This window comes from Podarcis cretensis (assembly GCF_951804945.1).
Source record: "Podarcis cretensis genome assembly, chromosome: 10".
Lineage (NCBI taxonomy): Eukaryota > Metazoa > Chordata > Lepidosauria > Squamata > Lacertidae > Podarcis > Podarcis cretensis.
The window spans coordinates 11,895,453-11,909,399 of record NC_137179.1 but is presented as its reverse complement, the minus strand read 5'-3'; the positions used below and the strand labels follow the sequence as shown (position 1 = coordinate 11,909,399).

At 44.2% G+C, this 13,947-nt stretch overlaps 1 protein-coding gene across 6 annotated transcripts in view; it reads left to right on the top strand.

Annotated features, from left to right (window-relative positions):
• Positions 1-865: 865 nt before the first annotated feature.
• The window catches only part of USP6NL (USP6 N-terminal like), a 139,707-nt gene continuing 126,625 nt past the window's right edge, over positions 866-13,947 (top strand). The window contains exons 1-2 of one of the 6 annotated variants that reach the window (XM_079992381.1): positions 866-977; positions 12,644-12,733. In XM_079992381.1, coding sequence (XP_079848507.1) covers positions 12,730-12,733 — 4 coding nt within the window. In that variant the 5' untranslated portion in view covers positions 866-977; positions 12,644-12,729. The other 5 variants (XM_079992378.1, XM_079992380.1, XM_079992382.1 and 2 more) reach the window with 5 other exon arrangements.

Here is a 13,947-nt window from a genome sequence, read left to right as displayed (position 1 = left end):
GCGAGACATGGGGCTCTACTACAGCCTGCGCCCGAGGCTCTTCGGCGACTCCGGAGGCGGCGAGCGCCCCCCCCCAGATGTTGCGCCCGGTGCGGCCGGCCCCCCCTGCACCCCCCACGCTACGCCACTGCTGGTATGCCTTCTTACCTGTTTTAGTATTTTAACTTGTTTTATGTTTTTAACTATCACCACAATTTTAACATTGATTTTATTGTTTTTAACTTCTTTGCAAACAGCTTTGAGGTGGTTGTTGTTTCCAAACATTCAAGCGCAAACAAACAAACAGTGCAACCGTATTTGGGAAGGTCCCCTGTCCGTATCAGACTGAACCTGCCTGGAAACTGGTGAATAGTGGTTTACAAGAAGTTGGCAGCATTTAAAACTGCACAGCCTTCACGCAAGGCAATAATAATAATAATAATAATAATTTATTTTTTGTACCCCGCCCGTCTGGCTGGGTCTCCCCAGCCACTCTGGGCGGCTTCCAACAAAGATTAAAAATACATTAAACGATGTATTGAACGATTTCGGGGGGGGGAGTTTTGGAGCGGGTGGGAAACTGCTGTCCTAAGCCCGACAGAGATACCTGCTGCCTAAGCAGTGGTGGGAAAAAACCCGCTTTGCTTCTTGCGCCTGAAATAGAATCCTCGCTCCATTCGACCCCTCCCACCCCGAGGTGGGAGGAGCCTAGCCTCGCTTTCGTCCCAAGATGGCGGCACCATTGAAAAAGCCCTATGCGAGCAGCCCTTTTTTTTTGCCCATGACGTCACGACGTCCAACGTCCCAGGAGAGGAAAAGGGCGGGGCCTCTGTAGCCGAGCCTCGTTCCGGTGTCAAGATGGCGCCGGGGCTGGGATCACCCTATGCGCTTGCCTCGGGGCGGCGCGCGGGGCTCGGCAGAGGAGGAGCCGCCGCCGCCGCCGCCGCCTCCTGTCCGGAACGCGGCGGGCGGGGGGAGCGTTGCCATGGCAGCGAAGAGTAGGTGTCACACCGGGCCACTTCCTGGTTGGAGGCCAACGTCCCGGGCACTCAGCTGTGGCGGTTGGGGGGGGGCGGGGGAGGAGGCGGCAACGGAGGCGGCGGCACGAGGCCCCGGAAGGAGCGCTGAGGTAAATTGAAGGGAGGAGGGAGCGGAGGCTGGGCTTGTGGGGAGGGGGCGCCCGGCCCTCGGTGGACCCCCTCGGCTGTGGCGGGGCCCCTCCATGCTGAGGGCGAGAGGAGAGCCAGGCCTCGAGGCCTTCCCTGAGGGAAAGGTGGGCTGTTCCATTCTCCCCCAGAGGGGTGGGCGGGCCGGCAGCTTGGCCACCTCTGCGCGTGTGGTGGGTTTTCCCGTGGAGCTGAGGGCGTGATGGATTAGTGTTGTGTGTGGGGGGGGGCGTCTCTTCCTGGACTTTCCCCCTCCTGCTCCTCTGGGGCCCTTTGCAGCTCGAGGGGACAAAGGGGAGGCTCTCTCCCCCCCACTTCCATTCATGGTGGGTCGACTCTGGGATGTGGGGGGGGGAGTCATGGGGGGGGAGCGAAATGCCAAGGCTTTTCCTTTGTATGGGAAGCGGGGTGGGGTAGTAGGAAGTCACCAGACACCCCAGTTTCGACTCCCTTGGAGGAGGATGCTGGTTGGGGGGGGGCGGGAAGGAGGAGTTTTCCTTGTGGGGGGAGCTAGAGGGTGTGGGGAGGTAAGGGGTGTGTGTGTTTAGGGGAGGGGGAAATAACTGCAGACACAGCACAGCGAAGGTGGTTTGGAGGTGGTGTGGGAGCAGGAGAGGGAAAAAAAGGATTTTTGCCCCTGGATCCTGTGCATTATTTGCTCAGAAGTAAGTATTGCTATTTCCAGTGTGTGTGTGTTTTAACTTCTAAGTAAGCATGCCTTGGATTGTAGACTGCAAAAGGATTGCTGCGGAAGTTCTGAAAAGTGGAGAGGATCTGAATGGTCCCTGGGAGTCTGTGAGCCTTTGATGTGGGGAGCTGAAGCTTATGGTGGATTACATATAGGGACTCTTAATTTGATTTACTCCGTATGTGTGTATCCGTTTTTTAATGCCCGCAGTTCAGTAAGACTTTTTGCCATCTCTAACAACAAGCAATACCGCAATTAAAAGCAGAAACTTGAAATGTTTGCCCCTTTTGGTGATATAAAACTTTTGGGAAGGAAAGAAGTTTCCCATAATTTGTGCCTCTGTTGTCAAAGTCTTGGACCTCTGTGCCATGTATTGATACGGGGTTTGAGTAGTGGAAAGAGTCTTGTATTGGGCACGAAAGACTGAACGAATTCTGTTGTTATCTCTCTCTCTTCTTTGAGTGGGTTGATGTTAGAAAGTTATCAACCTAGCAGCCTTGAGCGGGGAGTGAGGTCCACTTGCTCCAGCACATTCATACTCTAATACAAAAGTCCTCCAAAAGCAGCTTTGCTCCCTCCACCTTGAATGGTCACTTACGGAAGCTATGGCTGTTGAATTGTAAAGTTCCTTCCTTGATCTGGTCCTTTGGGAACTGAACCAAAACCACTGACATTTGCTGTTTGGCTGAATGGCTGGTCCAGACAGTAATTGAAGAGAGCTGCTGTATTCTATTACCGATCCCCTCAGGATTGCTTCCTTTGTTGAAAAGTTTGGAGCAGTCTCTGATACTTGGTTTATTAGAGCAACTGGACTGTCAATTTTATATTGTGTGGCGGTGGAATTGAAGTGCATTGTGTAGTCTATAGTTTAACAAAGAACTCTTTCAGCCTGGTCCTGTTTTATTCAGAACTTACTGAGTTTGGTCAGAGCTTTCTGCCAAGTAAGGCTGAAATCTTCTGCATATTGTACTGAAACTGAGAACACAGTGGGAGCTGCTTTTCAGTAAACATGTGTAGGATCTGGCTGCAAGACTGTATAATATTGCAGCCTTTGTATAGTTACTTTAAATTGTTATTTAAATGATAGCTGCCCTAACCTGATGCACTTCATTTTTCTCCTTGTTGGACAATACCTGTGACCTTTTGGCAACTATGGAAAGCTGTTTGTCAAGTGATTCTTTGATGTGTAAATTCACTGAAACTGTGAATGAGGATGAGGGTGTGTCCTGGTGAATATTTGATCTGTGCTTCTACTATTCCTTGCCTCACTTGTCAATACTGCAGGTAAGGTTGTTAAATCGCAGGAAGTGATTTGCTTTTGTTGCAACTTGGAGCACTTCTTAGATGGTAATAGTGTAAAATTTAAACTGTTAAGTTGCAGGATAGCTGCCTGCCTTATTCTCTTGTGCTTTGTACTCTTTTGCTGAAGACTGTTAAATTAACTCACTGCCTGAAATTTGAACTGAGGGCAACAGCAAGCTTCTCTGTTTTATAGAATTATCTCCAAATTGACAGCTCGTTGGTCTGTTGATTAGGAGAATTAGGGTTTGTACACTCATGTCCCGAGGAAGTATTTTGAGACTGAAACTGTGACAATAACATGTTTGTGTTTGTATCTAAAAGAAACCAGCCAGATATAATGCAAGTTGGAGTTGCGCCAAAATGGAGTAGTTGCTCAGGAAAAGGCATTGTCGGCAATTTTCTTGTTATATTATGTTTGGCCAAGCATGGATTATCATACCCTGAACTCTGCTTGTGCTGCAATTTATTGAAGCACAAACTTCCCGCAGCTTGTTACTGACTGCAGAAGCCATGTTCTTTTTAAAGGCCACAGACCTCTATATGCATGGAAGTAACCTTTATTTGAGTCTTAGGGGCTTGTCTCCAAGTAAACATGTATATGATCAGCTTGAAAGAATCTGCTTTCACAGTAAAAATATGTATAAAAGCAGATTGCTATCTTTTATAATCCTGAAGATAGTGCTTAAAAATGTGTGGGCAACTCCTGGTGAACTCTGAGAGGTGGCTGAATTAGCAGGCTGGGTTTCAGTGTCCTGCATAGATCTGGCCCTCTCTGTATAACTAGTAGAGGTACCAAAATTTATACAGAGAAGTGTAAAAATATTTCCACAGATTGCAGACTGAAGCGTTATTTTGGCCGAATTTAGTGGGTTTTTTGGTACAGTCATTCTTGCAGTGGTAGATCAAGACTTTGAAAAGATGCTATGAACATTTATACAGTGGTAGCTCAAGTTACAGACACTTCAGGTTACAGACTCCGCTAACCCAGAAATAGTACCTCGGGTTAAGAACTTTGCTTCAGGATGAGAACAGAAATCATGTGGCAGCGGTGTGGTGGCAGCGGGAGGCCCAATTAGCTAAAGTGGTACCTCAGGTTAAGAACAATTTCAGGTTAAGAACGGACCTCCAGAATGAATTAAGTTCTTAACCTGAGGTACCACTGTTTACTGCCCTATAACTACAGGTCTCAGGGCGGTTCACAGGATAAAATCTGAAACATAAAACCACAAAATACATTATCAAAATAAAAACAACAACCCAATAACTCCCCCCTGCACATTTCAAGAGGGCATAGGATGTCAATTAACCCAGCTAAAAAGAGTTAAAACACTAAAAAACACTTTGTAACTGAGGAAATGGTAAAACGTGTATCTTGGTGACTGGACATGAGAGGCTCAGTATGGCTGGCCTTGGAGTTATTTCTTGCTAAGTGGCTTCACCCATGCTAAAATAGTACCTGTCCTCATACTAGGTGGAGTTGTAATTAGAATGGAATTTCTAATAACTATAGTAGCCAAAGCTTGCAAAGGAGCACATTTTTAGCATCGTATGATTATCTAAAAACTCTCACAACACTTATGTCTGTGTCAAAATTACAGTTCAGGAGAGACATGGTACTGTAAATGCTGATGCAGAGATCTGGTCTTGTGTGGTGTCTCTAACAAATCCTTCCAGACCTTGACTGGAGTGTGTGAAAGAGCAGCTTAGTTCTTGGATAACACACACCTCTCTGTCAAAGCACTTGTTGTAGGTCAGTGATAGACAGTAGCAGCCAAGAGGGGAGTGTGCTGCAAGTCAAGTATGAGAGCCATTTTATACATCCAGAATTCTGTAGTGAAACCTTTATTGAATGCTACTGCTGCAGGCTGACGGTTATATGCTTGATTGTACCTTGGAAGATTTTTGGGGTGGAGGGGTTAAGTTGAAGGATTTCATCACAGGTAGAAATGTGACATGTCAAAGAGAAGGCAAAGTTGAACCAAGAACCAGCTCCCCTGCCAAAGTGGACTCTGGTGGGCTTCCTTGGCTGGCTTATGTACATGTGCCAAGTAGCAACTGTGCAGTGATCTGGAGGAGGCAGTGAACTTCCCACCATTTTAATTTCTCATAGATACCTGGAGCAGTGTTGTGGGCATCCTGATAATTAAAAGTCAGGCAGTTCACAGACCCAGGTGCCCGCTGTGTGGGGTGGGGACAAGGACCGGCATCAGTGGTGGGCTCTGACACCTGCCTGAGGATGCCAGGTGCTAGTCCTGGCTGAGCATTTCCTCAACCTGCTTGTTAGAAAATCCAAGTAGATTTATAGATGGGAAAATATTCTTGCATGGATTAACCCACCTGCAAGCCTCACTTTTTAGGATTCTGACAAAACTCCACTACTTGATTTTGCTGAATGTATAAAATGGCCTTGGTAGGTGCTGCTGTATAGTTGCATCATGGGTTAGTCACTTGAGCCGTAGATAAACATACCAGTCATATCTGCCACTTGTACCGTGATTTCTGCAGCTCAGTAATGTGGCTAAATTGTTGTTCTCATGTAAATCAGCTATCTTTTAAGTCCATGGTGGCAGGGCATTGGCTGTTTACAATACAATAATTTTGTCTTAAAGTCCTTTGTTTTTCACTGAAAATCCCCTCATCATAAAAAGAAGTGGGTGCCACTGAAGCCTCTTGGAAAAGAAATGCACACTTTGCTCTTTGTTTTGAAGGCGTTTTCTGATGCCTTTCCACAGAATTGACAGCGTTCAAGGCCACTAACGACTTAAAAGCACCATATTGCAGCAGTAGCAGTAAAACGGCAGATATGAAATGTGCACCCAATAATAAAAGTTGGCTGTAAACACCTAAGTGCCTGTATTTGCAAAACACAATGAGATCCTGGAAGTAAAATGTTGGTAAAACTTTTGTAATGAATGCTACAGAGTGAGAAGTTCAAAGGCTGGTGGAACAGAATGTTTGGAGTAGAATTTTCGTTGGTGCTGCCTGACTTTGCTTGGAATTTACAGATTTAATCTCATGTGGAGACAAGCTCCAGAGCAGATATGCCTCCTCCCACTCTTAATAATCAGTGTGCATGCTAAGGTACACTGTTAGTTGTTTGATTGCTGCCAGTTAAAAAAGGAAATTCACCTCACCTGTGTGCAATATCTGGACATGTAACATCGCCCCTAGAGGACCCCTGCTTCTACCTCTGATTCACACATTACACTGGATACAAGTGAGAAGCATAGATTCTACTTCCTCATACAATGACTTTCCCCCTCCAACCTCCTCTTTGTCTTTCAGGAAAGCTCTGAATGTCTGCCACAGAAACACAGGATTTTGCAGGGGTTTCTGTGGTTGTTGTAAGCACACTCACTTTATGCTGGGCACTCACCAGACATGTTGTTCATCACTGATGCTATGCATGGACTGGGCATTTTCTAGGATACACTTAATGCTTGGATATGGTAGTCTGGAAAAGAGATAATTAAGAAGTGATATGATAAACTAGCTTTAAATATCTGAAGGGCTATTGCATATAGGTAATAGAGCAAATGTGTTTTCTTTTGCTCCAGAGGGCTGAGTATAAATCATCGGGTTCAAATGACAAGTCAAAGGATTTAGACTGAAAATTAGGTAGACCTTGCTGGTGGTAAAAGCTGTTTGACAGAGGGACTTAGAAGGTGGGATGCCCTTCTTCATTAGAGGTTTTTAAGCAGAGGCCTGCATTGGCAAAGGGTTGGACTAGCTGCCCTTTGAAATCCCTCCTAACTTCATGCCTCTGTGATCTTACCATTTTGCAGGAAGAAACCAGTCATAAGGAGACAAATGATCTTCAGAGAAGCTTGTCTGTTATCATTTATATTTTTACTGAGGAACCCCTGATAGATTTCCTTAGAGCCCAGTTTGAAAACCGCTGCCCTAGCATGTGGGATACTTATGAGTGTACCATGGAAACCTGCTCCCAGGAACCACAGTTGAACATGTTTGCCCAGTGCACATTTGCAGGTTATGCACAGGGCCAAAACATTTTGCTGCCTGAGGTAGAACAGCAAATGGTGCTTCCCTCCTCAAGTCCATGTTCACAATACACAAGTTTGGCCCAGTTGTTTTGGCCCCTGAGTCAGAAAATGCTAACTTCAGTAACTAACAATTCCTTCCTTTTCATGGCACCCAAAACCAGCTGCTTGAGGCAGACACCTCAGTCTTCCTAATGGTAGGGCTGGCCCAGGTGTTGCATGAGGTAAAAAAATGCTGTGCGGTGTAACTTGCATGTTACATGTTAGCTGCAGGTGCATTCTGAACTTTGCATGCTGTTGTGAGAAGCATCCCTTAGGAAGCACCTAAGTAACAGTGTTGCTTCTGTGAGCCAATTATGTAATAATTGTAATTAGCCATAGTAAATAGTTCAGAGAAGTGAAAGTTGCCTTCAGAGGATAACATAGTCGAGTCAAAAGATCACCACTATAATCAAGTTAATCATTTAAAACATTTTATCTTTGATTAGACAGTGTGTTGAGTTGCAGGAGCTTAGTGAGGAGTTGTTTCGCTTAGGGAATTGACAGAATTGATAGTTTTCATGATTTCTTCCAACTTTCACATGAAATCTTTTGTTTCATGTACACCAGATGTGATAGCCCAGCCGAAAAATGACAAATTATGATTTGTATTCTCCAGACAGTGATTCAAGAGTGCTATGGATATTTTGCTGCATAAACTGGCCCATTCATGCATAGTCAATTTCCATAATGAGCTGGGCACCATCTAGTGATTGCTGCTTCACCGTTAAGAGAGTGAGTATAGGTGTTGCATGCAAAATACATGTACTTATGGGTGGCATATAAAATACAGTGATGTTGTGGGAGTACCTGTTAGGGGGAGCACCATTGCTCTTGACTTTGGAATGTCACTTGGGCCTCAGAATGGGGCAAGGCATTCTTTCAGTCTCATCCTTGGTCTCTGCTTCTAGGCACCTGGCTGAGCTCCAGAGAAATCCTCTTTTGCTTTACCACCTCACCCCAAATGACACCAGCTTCCTGCTGTCCCCACAGATCCCTCATGACAACCCTATTCTGTGAGGCTCGGATTTTTTTTTTTTTTTAAAGCATATAAATGAAATCATAAAGAATATGCTATATTGCCAACGCATTTAAAATATGGCAGTGTACAATAAAACAACCAAAACGTGAAATGCAGAACAGATGACCAACAATCAATCAAATTAATTCTCTAAAAATGCTTGGTGAAACAAACATTTTTAGCAGGTGGTAAAATATCAGTATTGTGGGTGCCTGTCCCATTTCTCTGGGAACGGGGGCCACACTCCTTTATATTCCCCTGCAGTGGGAGGGGCTGCATTCTCATTTTCATAATTATTATCCATAATCACCACTACAAAGAAAGACTTTTGGTGTTTTGTTTAATAGCTCTGGTGTCTGAAATACTCTTCTACAAGCTCTGCTGTTCTAGGGAATTAAATTTCCTTTCACTTTTCCTTGTAGCCATTTTGGTGGGCTGTGAGGGAATGGAAGCTGCTTTAAAAGCTGAACAGATTTTTCATCTACAGTTTGGGTAGGACCTGAACCAATGCATTAATGTTACAAGAAAGGAGCTTTTGTGGGTTCCTTCCAACTAGTTCCATCTTTTTCTCCCTAGCTTCAGCAGTGGGGCCACCTCTGAAAAACCGATGACAGAATTTTTATATTGCAGCTTGGGCATGCTTTTCTTGTGAACAAAATAGTGGGGAAATATTCTACCTGATAAAATATGGTGGGCTACTGGAAGGGGAGAGAAATATTTTTTTCAGGGTGTGAGAATACCATAGTGTTGGTGCTCTCTTTCCTAAGCAAGAAAACAAAAGAGGGAAGTGTACTGAAAGTGCTCTGAAAAGTTTGGTTTCATAAAAAGTTTTCCTTCATCAAAGGCAATCTAAAACACTTACAAAAAGATACAAGTATACTAACAGCTCTTTAAAACCTTTTAAAACATCTTAACAAATGAAGAACAATCAGTTAAGCCTTCCTTTTCTATCTTTAAACTCAGATCTATAAAACAGAAAGCTGTCGTTAGTATAAATCAAACTAATCGTTATGACAAAGTCTTACTGTGAGCCCACTTATATATGGGGAGTTACAAATACACTTTTACAGAAAGTGCAAATAACAGGGAAGGGGAGGGGAAGCTTTTAAGTTGTTACAAATTATTATTGCCTTCAAATGCAATTGGCATGAGCAACAGACTGGGGGGACATTTTGAGAACCCCTTTCTCCTTCCTTTTCTTGCATTCATTGTTTGGCTTCCCTTGTTTCGGTTTTTGCTTGAATTTCTCCTATTACAGTAGCAGTTCCTTTGATAGGTTTTGCAACTGATTAACCAGCAAGCTGCCTTTGTAGAAAAATCCGGAGGCTTTCCAGCTTTCTTTCTTGGATTTACTCTGGATCTGCAACTGGATCTGCAAATGTTATGTTCAGTCACATTTTAAGGAAGTTGGATAATTACTTTCTCTCTCATCTTATCCTACCTAAGCCTTAAGGAATCAGAGAAGAGAGGCACTGCATGGAATTAGCTCACTAGATTTGCACAGATGGCGGTATTGTGGTCAGTTTGTAGAAAAATACCAAGTTACTGAATATTTCTTACAGCAGCAATTCAAAAATGGAAATACTGGGCATACAGTAAGCCCACAACTTATGCAGGGTTTACGTTTTGGGAATAGCACCTAAAGCCAAAATTGCATATAGCCAAAACACATTGGGTTCAGTGGCGGGTGGGATAGCCAAAGTCATTTTTCACAGAACCCCACCCGCTTTGTATTTTATTTTTTTGCCATGCACTTAAAGCTGAATGCACACAAGTTAAAGATGCATATGTTGTGGGCTTACTGTTATTGAGTTGCCATTTAAGATGGCACTCATACTATGAGTAAGGAAGAGTTGTTTTCTTTTGTGTGTGTGACATATGCATGTGGGGAGTAAAGTGAATTGGGGCTGCTCACTGTGCAATGGCTTCTCCTTTCTCTGTGTTGGAACAAGTTGGGATAGTGTATAGGACAGGGGTCAGTAAATGTTTTCAGGAGGGGGGGGCAGTCCACTGTCCCTCAGACCTTGTGGGGGGCCGGACCCCACTCTGAAAGGACCCCCCGCTGCCACTCAAGCTGACACCACCTCGTCTTCGGCAGTGTCATCGTTGTCCTCTGCCTTGGCCAGGTGTCCGCGGGGCGCAGAGCCCATGCCGCTGGGCTGTGTGGTAGAGGCAGGCTCCCTGCCACCGCTGCTTCCTCCCGCTCAGCTTTTGGTCATACGTGGCTGCCCAGAGCTTCCTGCAGCCAATCCAAAGCTGCACCAGTGTCGCCACCTGCCCAGAGGTGCCCATGGATTCGGATTGGCTGCAGGAGCTTGCTGCAGCCACTCCGAAGCCGTGCCAGCGTCGCAGAAGTCAGTCCCCGTGCGGCGAGGCCTCCGCACCACACTGCTTTAGCGCGTGGACTGACCGAGTGGGCGGCAGGGTCCTGGGGCTGGATTTACGAGCCTGGTGGTCCGCATCTGGCCCCCAGGCTGTAGTTTGCAGACCCCTAGTATAGGACATACTTGTAGACAGAAAACGGTGTGGGGGCAAGGAGAGAACCATTTCAGTTAATTTCTCCATTGTAGGAGGAGTTTGTCAATGATTTTTCAGGACTTGCCATTAGCACTGCAGTAGTGCAACTCCCCTCTCTCTTCCTTAGCAAGTGACATCAGCAGCAGCGGTGCTTTTCAACCTGACCATCGTCTTACATCATCGGCAAAGCCCCAGGCCTAGTGTAGCTGTAATAAACAATGAGGAAGGATGTAAGGAGAAAAATCTGACTTAGGTCTAGTATAGGCATTATTTTTTAATCAATGGTAATCATGTTCCTCATTTAAGCTTTGCCTTTATCTTTCTCATGTCAAGTCATAAGCACAAGGCACACTGCCTAGCCCGGAAGTAAACACTGCAGTCAGTGAACTAACGATCTCTCTTACTGAGAGAGACAAATACAACTGCAGCTGGGAACTCTTCCGGGGTTTAATTGGTGAACATGAAGGCACATGTCTGGCTATGGATTATTAACAAAGATTGGATTGTTAACAGATGACTGGAGAATGAGCATACCTTACTTATCTGTTAAAGTCTCACGAAGCTCTGCATATTGCTTTTGATGGTTGTGCCACATAAACATTTACTTGGAGTTTGTTAAAAAAGAGAGAGAAATTATTAGGCTAACCTGCTTTGGGTGAATGTGGATGCAGGCCTGTAGCTGGGAATCTTGTTTGTGGGGGAGGGTAAATGGCAAAGGGGAGTTGCAAGTCAGTACAACACAGCAACAGCCTCAGTACAGGTAGACATCTCATAACTAATTTTAATAAAACAAAACTTATAAGAAGTGCGTGTCATTCAATCATTCTTTGCACTTACTGGTTAGAATATGGAGTAAGAGCTGGTTTTCTTCTTCCTGAAGCATAAAAGAGGATGTGACTTCTGACGAGAGAAATCTGCAGCTTACTTCAAGGAGGGACTAATCCTGTGAGAAAAGGATTGTGAGCTAGTTGCTTAGCCACAGGATGGCATAACGTATGCTCCTGTAAATAAATGGTTTGTGTCATTATTTATTTTGGACACTTTTGTGCCATTTTTAAGGTGACCACACCATAAAGTGATTTACACAAAACAACAGTAAATTATGATTATTCCCTCCCCCCTCCCTCCCCCCCTCTCTTTGAAGACTCTTTTAGAGATGGCTAAATTTTGTATCTTGTTCCATCTTCTCTCCCTGAATGAGCAGCTAGGAAAACCTGGTACCAGGTGGCAATTACAGCAGAGGGAGCTTCTCTGCTGGATTACAAAAAGTCTCACCCACCCAGCTCTCTTCTTCTCCTCAGTGGGTTTTAGGGGTGGTGTTGGGAAATGAGATGTTAACAGTCCTCAGCCCAGCTGTGGTATTTTTGCTTCTGCTGTTATTAAATAGAATGGCCATCAGGAAAACCTATCGCCTCCTGTTTCATCTTGTGCATGTACATCTTACAAATAAAGTTATGTTGTTCCTAGCTTGAGGTTAACTTCTCTTCATTTCCTCCTTTGTGAGCATTTGGAATAGAATATTTCATTGTCTCTTTAGTGTAACAATGTACGTAAATTAAAGTGAAAACTAGGGAAGGGTCCAAAATATCCCTGGTGAGGGGAAGGCCAGACCTCTGGTGGTATGGTCAGGGAGTGGGTGTGGGAATCTTAAAGATTTATTTGCTAAGATTATTGTGCTTAGACTTACTGTTAGTGAGTTTTTACTCCCTGTCAATAAAGCAGTTCTAAAAATATGTTGAGTATAAAGATGGATGAATATATTTCATTCCTATGGGAGCGATAATAACTTGAGAACTAGCTCCTTCCTGCCCCCATAGGTCTTGAGAATCTGCTGCAAGAGTTAGATTTGCTGATAAAAGTAGTAAATGTAATAGCATGAATATATTCTGTCACTAATAATACCTTTCTTGTTTTCCCTCCCTTTGCCTAGGACATGTATACCTCTGCGAGATCTTCTTGGACAAGATACCTTAGTTTAAGACCTGTTTGGGACCATATGCAAAGAGGCTACCAGTCATGAGTAAGTAAATGTTCTCCAGAGCCCAGAATTTCAAACAGCATTTTAAGTCTTTAGCTTTTAAGAGCAAATTTCTGCCTCTACTATAGTGAATGTAAGTGCCTCTGTCACAGCAATCACTAAGTGAAGCTTGGCTGTTTTTGACTACCCCCTGTTTTTGGTTGTTTGAATTGTGCAGAAGACTCTCTTGGATGGCAACAATTTCCAGTGCATCGTTGAGTACTGAGTATGTTGCCTGCATCTGGGCTGATACACTTTTCCAGTTTTGTAAATGAATGTTGCTTTCTTTTGGAGCGGTGTCTCATGAAAGTTAAGAAATGTTTTGGTAGGCCAGAGTAACTTATATGTGATAAGGATATTGTTAGGCCATGTGTTTCACGGGTCATTTCACTTCATTGTTGTACGTATCTCAAGCATACACATTAATGGTCAATTAACTGAGTCAATTACTATGGTTTTGCAAACCTTTCTAGTCATCTGGTCTTTTCCAACACATGCAATGTATCTCTAATGGCGTAGGAGTTGCTGTAGTGTGGCTGCTTTTCTTGGTTTGTTAATAATCCGAAATCTGCAGTCAATTGAGAGGAGTCTTTGCTGTAACTTCTTCCTTCACCAGAAAGTTCTTGGTAGGGATGATGGTTCATGGGAATGAGCTGCTGTGTGAAGTCATCTAACATGACCTAACAAGTAGCACAAGAAGGGAACATGCTGTACTGTGTGTGTGTACATGTACATGTATGTGTGAGCATGTGGCCATCCAGATTTTGCTGAACTTCAACTCCAGTAGCATGAACAGTGATCAAGGATGCTGGAAGTTATAATTCAGCAATATCTGGATGGCTGCAGGTTCCCCATCCATGCCAGAGTGGCTTCTAAGCTGCTGAAAGGAATATCAGAGAAAACCTGGTGCATTGATATGACATCTACTTAACAAGAAACAGACTAAATAAGCAGTCTATTGTTAGGTAGGGTTTTCTTTCCATCTGGTCTTCTGTTCTAGCTGGTAGCCATATACCATCTCTTGTTGTCCAGGATGTAGTAGCCTGAAAGTGAAGGCTGCTTGGAGTCTGCAGGGGTAGTGCATATGTTCTCTAACTGGCATACCAGTACAGAAGAACTGCATTACACTTTGCTGTAAATTAAGTTTTTGGAGGATGGATGATTTTCAGTTGAGAATAAGCAGGTTACTTCTGTGTCCAGCCTGGGTTGGTAGATGT